Consider the following 17,257-nt stretch of genomic DNA (forward strand, 5'->3'; position numbering starts at 1 on the left):
ACACACAGACTGATATATTTCAAATGTTTATTTCTTTTTTTTTTTGATGATTATAACTGACAACTAAGAAAAATCCCAAATTCAGTATCTCAGAAAATTAGAATATTACTTAAGACCAATACAAAAAAAGGATTTTTAGAAATCTTGGCCAACTGAAAAGTATGAGCATGTACAGCACTCAATACTTAGTTGGGGCTCCTTTTGCCTGAATTACTGCAGCAATGCGGCGTGGCATGGAGTCGATCAGTCTGTGGCACTGCTCAGGTGTTATGAGAGCCCAGGTTGCTCTGATAGTGGCCTTCAGCTCTTCTGCATTCTTGGGTCTGGCATATCGCATCTTCCTCTTCACAATACGGTTAAGGTCAGGCGAGTTTGCTGGCCAATTAAGAACAGGGATACCATGGTCCTTAAACCAGGTACTGGTAGCTTTGGCACTGTGTGCAGGTGCCAAGTCGTGTTGGAAAATGAAATCTGCATCTCCATAAAGTTGTTCAGCAGCAGGAAGCCTGAAGTGCTCTAAAACTTCCTGGTTTACGGCTGCGTTGACCTTGGACCTCAGAAAACACAGTGGACCAACACCAGCAGATGACATGGCACACCAAACCATCACTGACTGTGGAAACTTTACACTAGACCTCAAGCAACATGGATTGTGTGCCTCTCCTCTCTTCCTCCAGACTCTGGGACCCTGATTTCCAAAGGAAATGCAAAATTTACTTTCATCAGAGAACATAACTTTGGACCACTCAGCAGCAGTCCAGTCCTTTTTGTCTTTGGCCCAGGCGAGACGCTTCTGATGCTGTCTGTTGTTCAAGAGTGGCTTGACACAAGGAATGTGACAGCTGAAACCCATGTCTTGCATACGTCTGTGCGTAGTGGTTCTTGAAGCACTGACTCCAGCTGCAGTCCACTCTTTGTGAATCTCCCCCACATTTTTGAATGGGTTTTGTTTCACAATCCTCTCCAGGGGGTGCGGTTATCCCTATTGCTTGTACACTTTTTTCTACCACATCTTTTACTTCCCTTCGCCTCCCTATTAATGTGCTTGGACACAGAGCTCTGTGAACAGCCAGCCTCTTTTGCAATGACCTTTTGTGTCTTGCCCTCCTTGTGCAAGGTGTCAGTGGTCGTCTTTTGGGCAACTGTAAAGTCAGCAGTCTTCTCCATGTTTGTGTAGCCTACAGAACTACACTGAGAGACCATTTAAAGGCCTTTGCAGGTGTTTTGAGTTAATTAGCTGATTAGAGTGTGGCACCAGGTGTCTTCAATATTGAACCTTTTCACAATATTCTAATTTTCTGAGATACTGACTTTGGGATTTTCCTTAGTTGTCAGTTATTTAATTTAATTTTAATTGAAATAAACATTTGAAATATATCAGTCTGTGTGTAATGAATGAATATAATATACAAGTTTCACTTTTTGAATGGAATTAGTGAAATAAATCAACTTTTTGATGATGATTCTAATTATATGACCAGCACCTGTACATTGGTAGCGCGCACATCCATAGACTAGCACAAGTTAATTCTCACACTTTAATAGTGTTTATAGCTCCTAACAGGCTGTGTGACTATGACACGTTATTGCCTCAAAATGTACGTCAGTATGCAGTTTTCCCTATTGCTCGCATGCCAGCGATTATAACTCTGCATGCCACTGTTGGCACGCGTGGCGTAGGTTGCTGACCCCTGCTGTACAGTATGAACCCTTCAGAAGTCTGAAGACATATTTAAAAGGATCATATGATGCGTTTTCAATTTCCTTTCTCTTTTGAGTTTTACAAGCTCTTGGTGCATAAAGAAGATCTGTAAAGTTGCAAAGACTAAAGTATCAAATCCAAAGAGATATTCTTTATAAAAGTTAAGAGTCAACCACACCCTCTTAAAATGGCTCGCTCAAACATGCCCCCACATGTCTACATCACGATGTGGGAAGATTTTCATAACGCAGCCCAAACGCAAAGAAGGAAAGAAGGCATAACTTTTATTCTCACCGCTGCCATGTTGTGAAGACACTGTGTTTCATTGTGAAAGTGAAACTACTTTGTTTGGCCTTCCAAAAGAGGATACAACTAGAAATCAGTGGTCAAGTTGTATTTACAACACTGTTCAAGAACAGTTTAACCCAAATATTCAGATGTGTACAGCGCATTTTGCGGAGAATGAGGATCGTTTCCTGGGAGAGCAGCCTACAATGCCGGTGTCTGTTTCTATAAAGTGGGTCAGATCCAACTTTGCAAGGACAGTCTGGCGCTTCTGACTCACAGTCTGTAAGTACGTTTTCATATTTAAATAATTTACCACTGATGATTAAAACGTGAGTTTTGAGCATTGTAGAACGTACAGATCTTCTTTGGGGAAGTCGTGGCCTAGTGGTTAGAGAGGTTGACTCCTAACCCTAAGGTTGTGGGTTCGCGTCTCGGGCCATCATGACTGAGGTGCCTTTGAGCAAGGCACTGAACCCCCAACTGCTCCCCGGGTGCTGCAGCATAAATGGCTGCCCACTGCTCCGTGTGTGTTCACTTCTGTGTGTGTGTACTTTGGACTAACTAAAAAAAATGATACTTGTGCCCTGATACAAGAAACCCATTTAAAACAATGCGATGTGGCACGTTTTTAAAACAAGTATTACAAACTGGCAGCCTCCTCTTGTGCTTGTAATAAAGCTAAGGGGGTGCTTATCTTAGTCGATAGGAGGTTACATTTAACTATTGAACATACCGGGAATGATGATGAGGGTAGATTTGTTTTTATATGCTGTAAAATACATAATGTCAGGTTAGCATCGGTCTCCATTTACTGCCTGAATGAGGCAGACAGTGCATTTTTCACAAATATATTACTTGAGCAGATTGATTGTCCTTTAGTGATGGGTGGTGATTTTAATGCTGTCTTAAATCCTGTACTGGATAAATCTCACCCTGATACTACAGCTAACCCATTCTCTAAGTTATTGAATAAATTTATCACAGAACTTAATGTAATCGATCTTTGGATAATCCTGAATACTACATCTAAGGACTTCACTTTTTGTCTAATTGACATAAGACTTTCTCTAGGATAGATAACATATTTCTCAGTCCATCTCTAATTTCATCTAACTCTTCCATCTCTGTATTATCAATTTTATTGTCTGATCACTCTGCAGTGTTATGTAATGTTTACCTTTCCAACATTAAGACCAAGGCCCCTAGATGGCATTTTAACACATCATTACTAAACAATCAGACATTCATTAATTCGTTCATTCATTAAAAGATCATATAAAGGAGTTTCTCAAAATTAATTTATCTTGTGATGTAGACCCTCAAATATTGTGGGAAACGACAAAGTGTGCAATACGAGGATTCTGTATATCTTTTTCTTCTGCTCTTGCCAAAGTGAAAACCTGCCAATTTACATAATTAGAAAATAAGATTATTACAAAACTTACAAAAACTAAATTTTTCTGACCAACAAGCTACATGATTGTTCTCCTTGAAAGAGAAATATGACTTACTTTCACAATCAAAGGCAGAATTTATTTTACATAGGAAGAGGCAAAAAAATTATTTTGAATCAGAGAGACCTAGCTACATATTGTCCCTCAGGCTGAGGGAATGTGAGTCTAAGGCATACATCAGTGCAATAAAATCTTCAGATGATCAAGTAATCACAAATATTGTGATAATTAACAACATATTTAAAAGGGTCTATGATGCTGCTAAAAAGAACATTATTTTGTGTATTTGGTGTAATGTGTTTATGTGGTTTAAGGTTAAAAAAAACACATTAGTTTCCATATAATGTACATTATAGTTTCTCCTCTATGCCCCGCCTTCTGAAATGCGTCGATTTTTACAAGGCTCATCATTCTGAAAAGCGAGGTGTTCTCTGATTGGCCAACTATTCAGTGCATTGTGATTGGCCGAATTCCTCAACCATGTGACAGAAATGTCACGCCCCATAACATACTTTGATGCCGTCTCCCAGGCCAGCAGCACAAGACTCAGTCCAGCTGCTCTGCTCGTGCACATCCCATCATCGGTTCTCTTTTAGCAGTTCAGTCAATGTACTGTTAGGAGTAAATGAATAACTGGGGACATTGGTTTATTTCACGTCAGAGGGAGTATAAGGCACCTTTATAAGTCAAATAACTTAAGTAATTTGTGGATTAGTGCATACTGGAGAGGTGAACTGTTTCAAACTATTCAGTTCGATGTGGTGAGCTGGTTCGACCGGTTCACTAAGAAGATCCGGTTAAATAGAAAGATTTGTTCACAATCCGGACATCACTAGACGGGACAAAACAAATAAAACTCATTACAAACGAGGCATTTGTTGCATCCAGTGGGGACATAATTACTGATTATAATGACTTATACTGTCTTTTTACGCGTTGCGTATCACGCCGCGTAAACATAAAACTATGTCTGCATTTGTGATCTGAGAAACAACAAGCCTACTCTACTGCTCAAACTTCACGTTTGAATCATCATTGGCAAATTATTTAAATATAAAAAACGTACCTACTGGCTGTGAGTCAGAAGGCCAGACTGTCCTTGCAAAGTTTAGACTGCCCAACTTTATAGAAACAGCCATTGTGCCACAGACACATTGCAGGCTACTGGTTCAGGAAACAGTCCTCATCTTCCATAAAATGTGCTGCACACATCTGAATATTTGGGTTGGACTGTTCTGGAACAGTGTTTTAATACAGCTTAACCACTGATTTCTAGTCATGTCCTTTTTTGGAAGGCCAAACAAAGTTTCACTTCAACGAAACACCCAGCGACTCCACAACATGGCAGCAACAGAGAGAATAAACATTACACCTTCTTTCTTTGCGTGAACATTTGGGCGGCGTTATGCAAATCTTCCCACATGGTGACGTAGAGATGTGGGGTCGTGTTACAACGAGCCGTTTTAGGGGTGTGTGGTTGACCCTTAACTTTTATATAGAATATCTCTTTGGATTTGAGACTTTAGTCTTTGCAACTTTACAGATCTTCTTTATGCACCAAGAGTTTGTAAAACTCCAAAGAGAAGGAAGAATCATATGACCCGTTTAAAGGTTTTTACACAAATCTGTATAAAACTGAAACCGATTTTGATAAGTCAATTTGTAGAGAGTATTTGGATAAATTAGAACTACCTTGGATCACACAGATGGATAAAGACTCTTTGGAGGCCCCGTTAAGTTTGGAGGAGCTGAAGCACTAAAAAGCATTCAGAAGTCACCAGGCTTAGATGGCCTTCCTCCTGAATTATATTTAGAAATATGGGATGTGGTAGGGACTCTCATGCTTGATTCATTTAATTTTGCAATTGAGTATGGTTAAAACACTTTACCACTCACCTGAGGCATTAGTCTTAACTGGTAATATTATCTCCCTGGTTCCCTTTACAGTATGGAATGAGGCAGGGATGTCCACTTTCCCCTTTATTATTTTGTTTATCCCTTGAACCACTAGCACAAGCAATTAGGTAATTGGGACATTGTTTTATATTTAGATAGTTTTGATATGTCAATAACCAATATAATTAAGGAATTTTACCACTTTAGTAGTTTATCGGGGTACAAAATAAACTGGACCAAATCTGCTTTAACGCCAATTAACAATGTTAAGGTTAACTTCCCTATCCCCTCATTAATTCCTATTAAAGATTATTTCATCTGTTTGGGTATTACCATATATAAAGGCATTCATAAAATTGCCAGAGACAATTTTAATAATATGTTAGTCAAGACCAATAGTGATACTCAAAGATGGAATAATCTTAAAGTCTCTCACCGAGGCAAATTCTCCACCGTCAAAATGAATTTGTTACCTTGACTTAATTTTCATTTTTCAGTGTTGCTTCTTTCCCCCCTCCAGGTTACTTTAAGAAGATCAATTCCATACTTTCCCAGTTTATCTGTAATGTTAAACGACCCAGAATAAAACTTGTCACATTGCAGCATCCTATACTTTCAGGAGGATTGGCTGTTCCAAATTTTGAATTATATAATTGGTCATTCCAATAATATATCTGCGATTAAAATGTGCTCATATACAAAGCCCACTTAATAAACAATAAGTTGGAATATATTTAGATACTTTAAATTGCTTTAGATACTACTTCCGCAAAACTTCCACTGAGGCCAATGTTTCACTCCAAAAAAGCTAACATTTCTTCCCATCCCCCATTGATCAAGTCAAGTGCTCATGCAAAAAGTTTATTTGCTACCTTAATAAAATTAAGTTTACATGCCTATTTTCGATTTCCCTATATGCCAACTTTACACACACCTAACTTAGAAACAAGAATGCAAATTAAGCAAATAATTGTTTTAAATAATCAAGCAAACACACTTACTTCAGATCCCCGTTATCTGCTATCTGTAATTGAACTTTAATTTGAGATAAAATCTGTTTAGGCTATATATCCATATCTTTCACTGGTATCAAAAGCTAACTATTGCTCCCCTCCCCCACCGATCACGTGCTCATGTTTGTTTTACAGAAGGAAGCCTTATTCTACTGTTGCCGAATATGTTAAATTAATATTCAACTAAATGAAATAATCAGTGAACGCAAGTATTTTATATTTCCCTCTATATAAGGTTAACATTTACAGATGACATGTACAAAAAAACATGCAATTAGCTGCAAGAATCTCTCTCTCTCTCTCTCTCACACACACACACACACACACACACTTAAATTGAGGAAGAACGTGTAAATTACGCCAATTCATCGTCAAACCTCAGGGTTGGCAACAGTTTGTCAGAGGCAAATTAAAAGATTGTGCCCACATAAAAAATAAACATATAAAATAAACATGGAACACACTTACTTCAGACTCTGATCTGCTTACCTGTAAACGAGCTTCAACTTGAGATGAAATCCATGCATATAAAACTTTCACTGAAACCGATGCCCTTCGATGAGTCAGCATCAATCACTTGTACCAAGCTAGCCTTCGGTTCCACCTCCCCCACCGATCGCGTGTGCATTTACAGTAAGACACCGTAATTTTAGAAAACAGTTCAGTGTTGCAAATTTACGCTGTAAATTTACAGTAATTTTTTACAGTGAATGTAAAGCTGTCGAGAGATGGCACAAACTCTTTGAAATGTGATAGTGGGTATCAAGGGAGAAATTGTTAATAATGTAGACAAACAGCAATCTCACTCAATGTGAGTCATGTGTGAGGTGAAATATAATTTATTAGGCATTTAAAAGCTCCGCCCTTACCAAAATTAGCCATGGCTAAATTTGTGGTTACCATGGTTTAATTACAGTAATATTAACCATGATTTTTGGGGGTCTATTTGTAGTAAAAATAAATACCCAAAAATCATGGTTAATATACTGTAGTTAAACCATGGTAACCACAATTTAGCCATGGTTTTGCTGCACTGAACATAGACAGTTTAAACATGGTATTTGTAGTAAAACTGTGGTTATAAAAATGGTAATCAATACACCAATAAATAAATAAATAAATAAAAAAACTGGTTAAAGCACTTTTACTACTATAAAACCTTGGTTAATTTTCGTAAGGGTATTGAGAAAATCAAAATATGCAAAGCCCCAAAAGCAAATGGCTTTCACAACTAAAATGATTATGATGCAAGTAAAATCAGCAGAAAAAATAAAATAAAATCTAAATAACAATAAGTGGTTGATACAATGAATAAGGAGTTTAATAAATCATTAGCTACTTGAAACAAATACAAAAGTAAAAGTGAAAATGAACTTTAATGACTTGTAAGACAATAAAAGCATCTCAAGAGAAGAAGAGAAACAAAGTGGCCAGCATGGAAGAGCAATAGTGGACGAGCAATTACATGTTATAATAAAAATAGTGAAGAACAAGTTAAAATTAATATCAGATTCAATTCTCTCTTGAAAGGATACTCTCCTTCTTAAAAGGACTTAAAGTAGTATTTTCTTACTGCATACATAACACTTTATTTATCAATATAATAAAGCAAGACACTTTAGATATTGTTTTTGATGGAGGAACTCCATATTTAGGTCAACCTGAATCAACTTTGGCAAATTTGGATGATGTTTCTTTGTCATTTCACTCATTGCAGCCAATTAGGACATTTTTCTAAAATGTTTTTGTGTCATGTTTGCTGTCGCACTGCTGGATCTGGATATTATCTAGTTACAGTGAACATGACCGTAGAATAGATAACTAAAGAAACACTGATGTGGTTTCTCTCCAGAGTGAATCCTTTCATGTGTTTCCAGGATTTCTGATAGCCTGAATCCGTAACAGCCGTTGCAGTGAATTTCCTGCTGCACTTTCGATTCAGGGTCTGTAATAAAGGACTTCCTTAAATTACGAATGAGTCTTTTCCTTGTGTGAATCTTCAGGAGTTTCTTCAGGACGGATGTTCAACTAAACTGTTCACCGCACTGATCACAGTTAAATGGTCTTTCTTCAGAATGAGGAGGCAGATGTTATTTCAGAGTGAAAGCCAGAGCCGTTTCTTTCCAGTGTGAACTCTCATGTGAATCTTCAGCCTTGATTTACATGTCAATCTTTTTACACTGAAGGCAGCTGACAGATTTTTTGGCTTCTGTTCCTCCTTTCTTGTTCACATCCATCAGGTCTAAAAGATACATTAAATCATGAGAGATAAAAATGAGACAAACAGCCACATGCTGATCAAACAAGCCAAACTGTCCAAAATATGCAACTGCTTCATATTAAGAGCTTCAAATAAACTCATAAGCATAAGGTTTGCCCTGGACATCATACAGATGCTATACAGATTGTTTACTCTGGCTTCAGATGTGTTTTTCCCATTGCATTACTTAAATTTAATTATACAGTTATATCAAGGGTGGCCAGCATCTGTCCTGGGGAGCCACAGTCCTGCAGGGTTTTGATCCAAACCCAATTAAAAACATTCCCTACAAGTTCTCTAAAGGTGACGGAATCCAAAACCTCTACAGAACATTAGGGATGTTCTTAAAACATCCTCTTTTGGTTATGAAAGTGCTGCAGATCAATGTTTCATATGACTTTAGGGGGACATTTCATTTTGTTTTTTATGGTCATCCATAACCCATACAACTGCAGGAACAGAATCAAATTCAAGCCTTTGTTCTGTGATCTTCATCTCCATTCTGAGCAGTGACCATTAGCAGCAGAACCCGCACTGATGCGCTTTTTACAAATTAAAAAACTGCTGCTCCAAGAAACTTTACGGCAGGTTTCATGGCAGAAAATCAAATGCTTAATGGTTCTTGCCTGCTTCGTCACAGATTGTGACATGCCGTGTTTCTGGAGAGAAGTGTTTGAATGAGAAATACTTGCTTTCACAGAGAGGATTGGGATAATAATCAGGATAATATTTTCAGCCATTAACATCTTCAATTCTGCTTGGTTCCACACATAAACCTATTGTATTCCATCAGAGAGGACTGCAGCTGCAACACATTGCCATTTGGACTATTTTTGGTGCAGTTTTTGCAATAAATTATTATAATTACACTTGTCTGTCTGTCATGTTTTTATTTATAGCCTACTGTTTTAACAAATGGTTATGGTTAGGTTTAAAGGTAGGACTGGGATAGGCACTCAAAATTTATTTGTAAAGCAATATTGTTACTAAAATGTAATTTCCCTGCATATTTCTGTCTATTACATTTCTTTTTTTTTTTTTTTATTCACTATAAAAATAGTTATGGTTGGGTGTAGATTAAGGGGTCAAAATATGTTATATGTTAAGCATAGTAACGTAACGATTTACTCAACTCATGATATGATACGATTCACGTTTTTGATTTCATGATTCGATTTTCTCAAGATTTTTATATTTTTTTTTAACAAAAATGAGATTTAAGACAAATTATACAGTAAATCGAAAGATGTCCTTTTATTAGGCTATAGGACAAAATGCTGCAAGTTTCTTTGTGAAACTGAAATAACAAAACTAAATAAAAAAAAATTGAAACCAACCCCAAATCAAATAAATAATTAACACAAACAAAATAAATCTCTTCACATAAACAAACTAAGGCTTTGCCTGTGTTCTTTCAATTTTAAAATTAGAGACAATCACTGCATTTTAATCATGACCCAAACAAAGATGCTGCATACATGCAGTTTGAGGAGTTTTTAATTGAAATTTGAAGAAAAAAAAAGGGTGTTTTTTGTGTTCTTCTTTTTTGTCACTATATATATAAAAATATATGTGCGAGACAAACAGAAGACAGGATGAATGAGACACAAATTCATGAATGAGAATGAGCCCCTGCACCTCAATCAGATGAAGGGCAATAATTCTGACAAAATATTAGACTAACCGTTAGTCGATGAGAAGAGGCTTGGTCGACCAAAATTTTATAAGTGGCTTTGTTCATCTTTGCTTGAGCATATATTAGGCTATTTGCAGGCAATTAAAGGATAATTATTATGATTTAAATGGTTTATTAATAAACGTGCGATTAGTCGACTAATGCTTAAAATGAACGACTGCTAGTTGACCAGGAAAAACTTTAGTCAAGGACAGCCCTACAAAATATAGGCCCTACATTTGTTGTAACACCTGTTTTACACATACTCCGTTTGCAGTGAATGAGTGATGTATGTGGTGCACAAGCAGACTCAGTCCACTCCCAATCTGTGACCACAATCACATGATTTAACTATTATTTAGATTTTAAAATAGCCAAAGGCATAGACGTTCACAACCTGATTGGTCAGATTAAATGAAGTATAATTTGTGAAAAGCGGACCGATCAGTGTATGACATTAAAGTACCCATTCACCAATAGGTCTGCTCCCCCTTAGCAGAAATCGTGGTCCACTGGGTTTTGTTGCTAAGCACATAAAGATGAACTTCTTACCGTGATTTCAGACTGTGGTGGTCTGGTTTCTCCACTGCATGGATCCTCATGTGCAGCTTCAGATGACTTTTAAAAGTGAAACTCTTTCTGCACTGATCACACGTGTGCGGCTTCTCTCTGATGTGAACTCTCATGTGAGACTTAAGAGATGATTTGTGTCTGAAACTCTTTCCACACTGATCACACGTGTGTGGTTTCTCTCCAGTGTGAATCATCTCATGCCGTTTTAAACCGTTTGCCGAAGTAAAAGTCTTTTCACACTCAAAGCACATGTACTCTCTCACACCAGTATGTATTTTCTGATGTACCTGTAAAATTTGCTTCTGTGAAAATCTCTTTCCACACACAGAACATGCATGCGGCTTCTCCTTTGTATGAACTAGCATGTGTTTCTTCAGGCCTGATGCCATAAGAAATGTTTTGTCACACTGATCACACATGAATGGCTTCTCTCCAGTGTGGATCCTCATGTGTCTCTTAAGGTGTGTTGATCGTGTGAAACTCTTCCCACACTGATCACATGTGAATGGTCTTTCTCTCGTGTGGATTCTCATGTGTAGTTTAAGGCTTCCTGATTCACTGAAACTGTTCCCACATTGATCACACGTGAACGGCTTCTCTCCAGTGTGGCTCCTCATGTGTCTCTTAAGTTGTGATGATTGTGTGAAACTCTTCCCACACTGATCACATGTGAACGGCTTCTCTTCAGTATGAACTCTCATGTGACTCTTAAGAGTTTCTTTGCATGTGCATGTCTTTCCACACTGATCACAAGAGTGTGGTTTCTCCCCAGTGTGAATCATCATGTGAGAACGAAGAAATGCTTTGTATGAGAAACTCGTTCTGCACTGATCACACTTGAATGGTTTCTCTCCTGTGTGGATCCTCATGTGAATCTCTAGAGTATCTTTCCTTGGGAAACTATGTCCGCACTGATTGCAGGTGAAGGGTTTCTCTCCAGTGTGGATCCTCATGTGTATCTTAAGGTGTATATTTTGTGTGAATTGATTCCCACAGTGATCACACTTGAAGGGTTTCTCTCCAGTATGAACTCTCATGTGAACATCAAGATTGTGTTTTTGTATGAAACTCTTTCCACACTGAGTGCAGGTGTAAGATCTCTTGGCTCTTCTTTTCTTTAAAAAAATTGTTTTAGTCTTTGAGCGACTCAGAGGTTTTTCTGCGGGTTTGTCATGATGTTGCTCCTCCACTTCACTCAGTTCTTCACTCTCCTCATTCTCTTCCATCAGCTCTTAAAATCAAAGAAAAAAAAACTTACATTCATTATCAGTACATCAAAACAATTCAAAGAGAGGAATGTAAAGTGAAAGGAAAAAAATAGCTCTGACGTAGCAAAGCAGATGCATTTTTATAAATTAATTATACATTCCAGAAATTTTTCATGAATGAGGTACACTGATGTTCCCATTATTATTATTAAAACAATATAGGAACAAATCACACATTTCTGTAGTAAGAACAATTATTTATATCTGATCAATGACACTGTTATCTCGCTATTAACATGAACACATACAATACTGTCACATTTTTAGACTGATTAAATTTGTTTTACTACAGACTTTTTAATTACCAAATGCCGGTCACATTAGACTTCATGTTCCATTGACTTCCATTCATATGTATGTGAATGTGGGATGCAGAGAATGAAAAGCTCAAGTGAATTTCCCTGCTTTTTAATTCAAGTTGAAGTGTCAGTAGAAACTCCACATGCTCAAAGTTTAGACTGACTGCTACTTTAACTAGTTTAAAATTAACAATTTGTATTAGCATTATTTTTGTCCTACATGTTTCATTCGATGCTGTTACTTATGACATCATTTTCCTCCTTTTAAAAACAGAGCATCTGGGCTCTTTCTACAACATGAAGGCATTCATGAACCCTGTTACCAAAGTTATACTAAGAAAAATAAACTCTACAACTATCAATAAGTTATTTGAGAAATACTACTTTATCGGTAACTATAAATCAGATTTAGCTTAAGTTACGCTTACAATACTAATATCAGCCATAATAGAAAGTATCATTTATTTGATACAGATTGGTCTTTATTGATAAAAAAAAAAAAAGAAAATATAATAAAAAATGTATTCCTATTCTTATAAATATGATGAAGTGCTTGAATTTTTATAACATGAATGTTCTTCAGCATTATAAATAAAAAAATAAGCACCAACCTGTTTGTTCTTGAGTGTGTTTGATTCTGCAGGGTTCTGGATCTCTCATCTTCTCTCTGTCCTCTTTAATAAACTCAGTTTACAGATTTTAGCTCTTCTGATGATTTGATGCTCGTCTTCACTTGGAAACTGATGGAGATATTCCAGCATTTATTGGTGACTTACTGCGGGAGGAGTTTCACTGATGATTTGACTGCTGTGGGAGGAGTTTCACTGATGATTTGACTGCTGTGGGAGGAGTTTCACTGATGATGTGACTGCTGTGGGAGGAGCTTCACCGATGATGTGACTGCTGCGGGAGGAGCTTCACCGATGATGTGACTGCTGCGGGAGGAGTTTCACTGATGATGGGACTGCTGTGGGAGGAGCTTCACCGATGATGTGACTGCTGCGGGAGGAGTTTCACCGATGATGTGACTGCTGCTGGAGGAGCTTCACCGATGATGTGACTGCTGCGGGAGGAGCTTCACCGATGATGTGACTGCTGCGGGAGGAGTTTCACTGATGATGGGACTGCTGTGGGAGGAGCTTCACCGATGATGTGACTGCTGTGGGAGGAGCTTCACCGATGATGTGACTGCTGCTGGAGGAGCTTCACTGATGATTTGACTGCTGTGGGAGGAGCTTCGCTGATGATGTGACTGCTGTGGGAGGAGCTTCACTGATGATTTGACTGCTGTGGGAGGAGCTTTGCTGATGATGTGACTGCTGTGGGAGGAGCTTCACTGATTATTTGACTGCTGTGGGAGGAGCTTCGCTGATGATGTGACTCCTGTGGGAGGGGATTCGCTGATGTGCCGGATGTGGGAGGAGCTTCACTGATGATGTGACTGCTGTGGGAGAGGCTTCACTGATTATGTGCCGGATGTGGTAGGAGCGTCACTGATGGTGAATTGCAGTGTGGGATGATCTGATCTGCCACAATCAAAAATATATCAGTTGCAGAGTTTATTTTTTTATACTCTATGACACATTTTTCTGTTTGTCTATATATATATAGTAAAGTAACTGATGCTAATTCACAAATTCTTTTTAATTGCTAATCCTAACATTATTCTGCTTCTTCATGCAAACATAGATGGACACCTAGGAGTGCAGAAAAGAAATGTAATGTAAATTCTTGCAAATATAAATAATGGTAGGGAAAACAGTTGAAAGCATTAACTTATAAATAAATGTGCAGATTTGTAACCAACAAATACCCTGTTAAAATAAATGTACTTTAAGTAATTGCAGTGATCCGAAGTGGTTATCTGATTATCCGGTTGGGTTATGGAGCAGAGGAGACAGGTACACTGACAACAACCTGCTCCTTAATACCAGTAAGACAAAGGAGCTCATTGTGGACTTCAGGAAGAAGAAAGGAAGCATGCATGACCCCATCCACATTAATGGGATGGTTGTTGAACGTGTCTCCAGCTTCAAGTTCCTGGGAACCACCATCTCGAGGACCTGTCCTGGACCACAAACACCTCCAGCCTGGTCAAGAAGGCTCACCAGCGCCTCTTCTTCTTTAGGACAATGAAGAAGAACCAGCTGTCTTCAGCTATTCTGGTGAACTTTTACTGGTGTGCGATCGAGAACATCCTGACCAGTTGTATCACAGTCTGGTATGGGAACTGCTCAGTTGCTGACCACAATGCACTGCAGAGGGTGGTGAAAAACGCCCAGCGCTTCACAGGGACAACACTTCCTGCTATTGAGGACATCCAGAGAAAACTATGTTCATAGTACATCTATCTGTATATCATGCTGATAGTATTTAAAAAAATCTCTAAATTATGTACATAGTACTGCCTATCTGTATATTTATTGTACATTTGTAACATATTGTAGACACTGTATATCCTGTACTTACTGCTTATTGCACTTCTGGTTAGATGCTAACTGCATTTCGTTGCCTTGTACCTTACATGTGCAGTGACAATAAAGTTGAATCGAATCTAACCTAATCTAAATGAGTGTTGTGATTTCATTTACAAATGAAACTATGCGAATGATTAATTTATCAACGAAATACTAAAGTATTTATAATTATATTCCATTACTCGAAATAAGATTAAATATGTTAAATTTAAACTGCCTTCCAGCATAATCAAAGCTTTATTGGCATGTCGAGCATTTATAGTAGGCTATTATTTACAAAAGTATTCAAAACGTTTAGTAAAGAGATTGAAATGAATGGGAATAATACATATAAACGAATATTAAAATATAACCAATAATAATAGGCTTATAATAATAATAATAGTTATAATAATAATAATAATAATAATAATAATAAAAGACTATCAGTTAATGGACTTACAAGACTGTAGGATGGATAAAAAAAGTTTTCTATTTTATATTATGCACTTTATGTAACATTTATTCATGATACATTTTTATGCGGACTACCGCACGTAATACAGCCCGATAGCCAAGGCCTAATAATGTAATAATTTCTATAATAAATAATATAAGAATTTCTAAATTCAAAATAAAATATTAATGAATCCGTCTCTGATAATCCCGGGTTTCTGGACACGCAGGTTTGTTTACATTAAACTCATGGCCACGAGAAATATAGCCTAGGCCTATGTCGTTCCCTCAACATAAGAAGTCAGGGCCACGAGAAATGTATGTCACTACCTCAACATAGCAACTGGAGGCCACGACATAAGAATATCGTTACAAAATGACCTCGTGGCCACGACATAAAATTACGTTCTCACGAGTTAAAATGATGTTCCCTCAAATTAATATCTCGTGGCCAAGACATATTATCACGTTCCCACGACAAAACTAAGTGAACCGTCAATTGTCACCTTCTGGGCACCGTACAAAAGCACTCAAAGATGTCGCTCAGGTCTGAATGAATTCATCATATTTCCCTCACATGCTCGCTGCTGCTGCACTGAACGTTTATTTCAGGAGGAAGACGGCAGAAAAGACAAGTAGCGCAGAACCCGATGAAAATAATACAGAAATGAGCCTGTAAATTGTCGCTTAAACATACTGTGTAAAGAGTGATGGTTGTGTAAATAAGAGAAATACCGTAAACTGCTCTTCTCCAGCTGTATATCTCGGCTGTCATCAAGCGCTGCTGAAGGCAGAAAAGTGGAGTTTGACAATACAAACAAATCCGTTTGATAGTGATGATATCGTTCATTTAAAGCTATTTCTAACCAGGTAAATGCAAACACATACAGAATGGACCCTTTTTGCACTGTGAAGAACTGTAAATAACGGAGAAGTTAACCCTGAGTCAGGATATTCTGTTAGATTATGCAACGCCCTCTGCTAAATGTTTTCCTTTTTTTCCCTCCTCCCTTCTATGCTCCCTCTCCTTTCTCCGGTTACACTTTATTTTTAAGGTGTCCTTGTTACGTTGTAATTTTACATTTAAGTACTGAGTAATATTAATTGACTTGATGTACTATATGGTTAGGGTTAGGATTAGGGTTACTTGCATGTAATTATGCATAATTTATTGTTTTTATAAAACTACGTACATGTGACTTGTAACAAGGACACCTTAAAACGACGTATTACCCTTCCTCGTTTGGTTCCACTTCTTCGCTCCCTCTCCATATCTTTTATTTGTATCCACTTGCTCAAGGTTGTTGAGTTCAGTCTGCTAAGAGAACAGTATGCATCTGGGAAGAAGTTATTCTTCTCCCAGAACTTCCTGCATTTCCCATTTTATATCTGTAAGAATAAATTGTATATTCTTGCCTTCGAGATCGCAAATATAATTTCTGGTTCAGGTTGGGCTATCGAGCAGAGGAGAGCAGGTACCCGGGACCAAAGCATGAGACACACGGATGGTTCATTCAGTTCATTCTAAGCTCAACTTTATTGTGCATTGTGTGGCACATATATACAGGATTTTGCAGAAGTGAAACAATAGACCGTCTGGAAAATACAAGCTGAATAAGCACAACTAACTTCATTATGTAATAATCAGATAAACATGTCATATGAGCAAGGTTTAAGTCTAGCACATCAAATTTAGCACACAATGTCCCTAGACACAAGATGTTCATGTGGACGAACGAACAGAATTTCACAATATCCCTGCTAAAAAAAATCCAGCATATGCTGGTTAGGTATGTTTTGATGCTGGGATGCTGGTCCTTTTCTGGTTTATGCTGGCGCTTGCTGGTTTATGCTGGTCCTTTTGCTGGTTTATGCTGGTTTATGCTGGTCCTTTGCCAGTACATGAACAGCATAAAC

The 17,257-nt window shown here is 37.7% G+C and overlaps 1 protein-coding gene across 4 annotated transcripts; it reads right to left on the reverse strand.

Annotated features, from left to right (window-relative positions):
• Nucleotides 1-7,652: 7,652 nt before the first annotated feature.
• Nucleotides 7,653-16,363, reverse strand: LOC109052555 (gastrula zinc finger protein XlCGF57.1-like). 4 transcript variants are annotated; one of them, XM_042719388.1, is made up of 5 exons: nt 16,229-16,351; nt 16,076-16,124; nt 13,040-13,949; nt 10,841-12,092; nt 7,653-8,595 (listed from the first exon to the last, which is right to left on the reverse strand). In XM_042719388.1, exons 3-5 carry the CDS (start codon nt 13,086-13,088, stop codon nt 8,529-8,531), a joined length of 1,368 nt encoding a protein of 455 aa, XP_042575322.1. In that variant the 5' UTR covers nt 13,089-13,949; nt 16,076-16,124; nt 16,229-16,351; the 3' UTR covers nt 7,653-8,528. The 4 variants fall into 4 exon arrangements, with proteins under 4 accessions (XP_042575322.1, XP_042575320.1, XP_042575319.1 ...); XM_042719386.1 differs by having other exon boundaries at nt 13,040-13,954; XM_042719385.1 differs by having other exon boundaries at nt 16,076-16,363.
• Between the last annotated feature and the right edge of the window lie 894 nt (nt 16,364-17,257).

Source organism: Cyprinus carpio, chromosome B3, assembly GCF_018340385.1.
Source record: "Cyprinus carpio isolate SPL01 chromosome B3, ASM1834038v1, whole genome shotgun sequence".
In the NCBI taxonomy this organism is placed as follows: Eukaryota; Metazoa; Chordata; class Actinopteri; order Cypriniformes; family Cyprinidae; genus Cyprinus; species Cyprinus carpio.

Coding starts and splice junctions, on each gene's coding strand:
- LOC109052555 (XM_042719385.1), bottom strand. CDS start 13,088: ATGAGAGATCCAGAACCCTGCAGAATCAAACACACTCAAGAACAAACA. Junction 12,093..13,039: donor ACACACTCAAGAACAAACAG/GTTGGTGCTTAT, acceptor TTTGATTTTAAG/AGCTGATGGAAGAGAATGAG. Junction 8,596..10,840: donor CACCACAGTCTGAAATCACG/GTAAGAAGTTCA, acceptor TGTATCTTTTAG/ACCTGATGGATGTGAACAAG.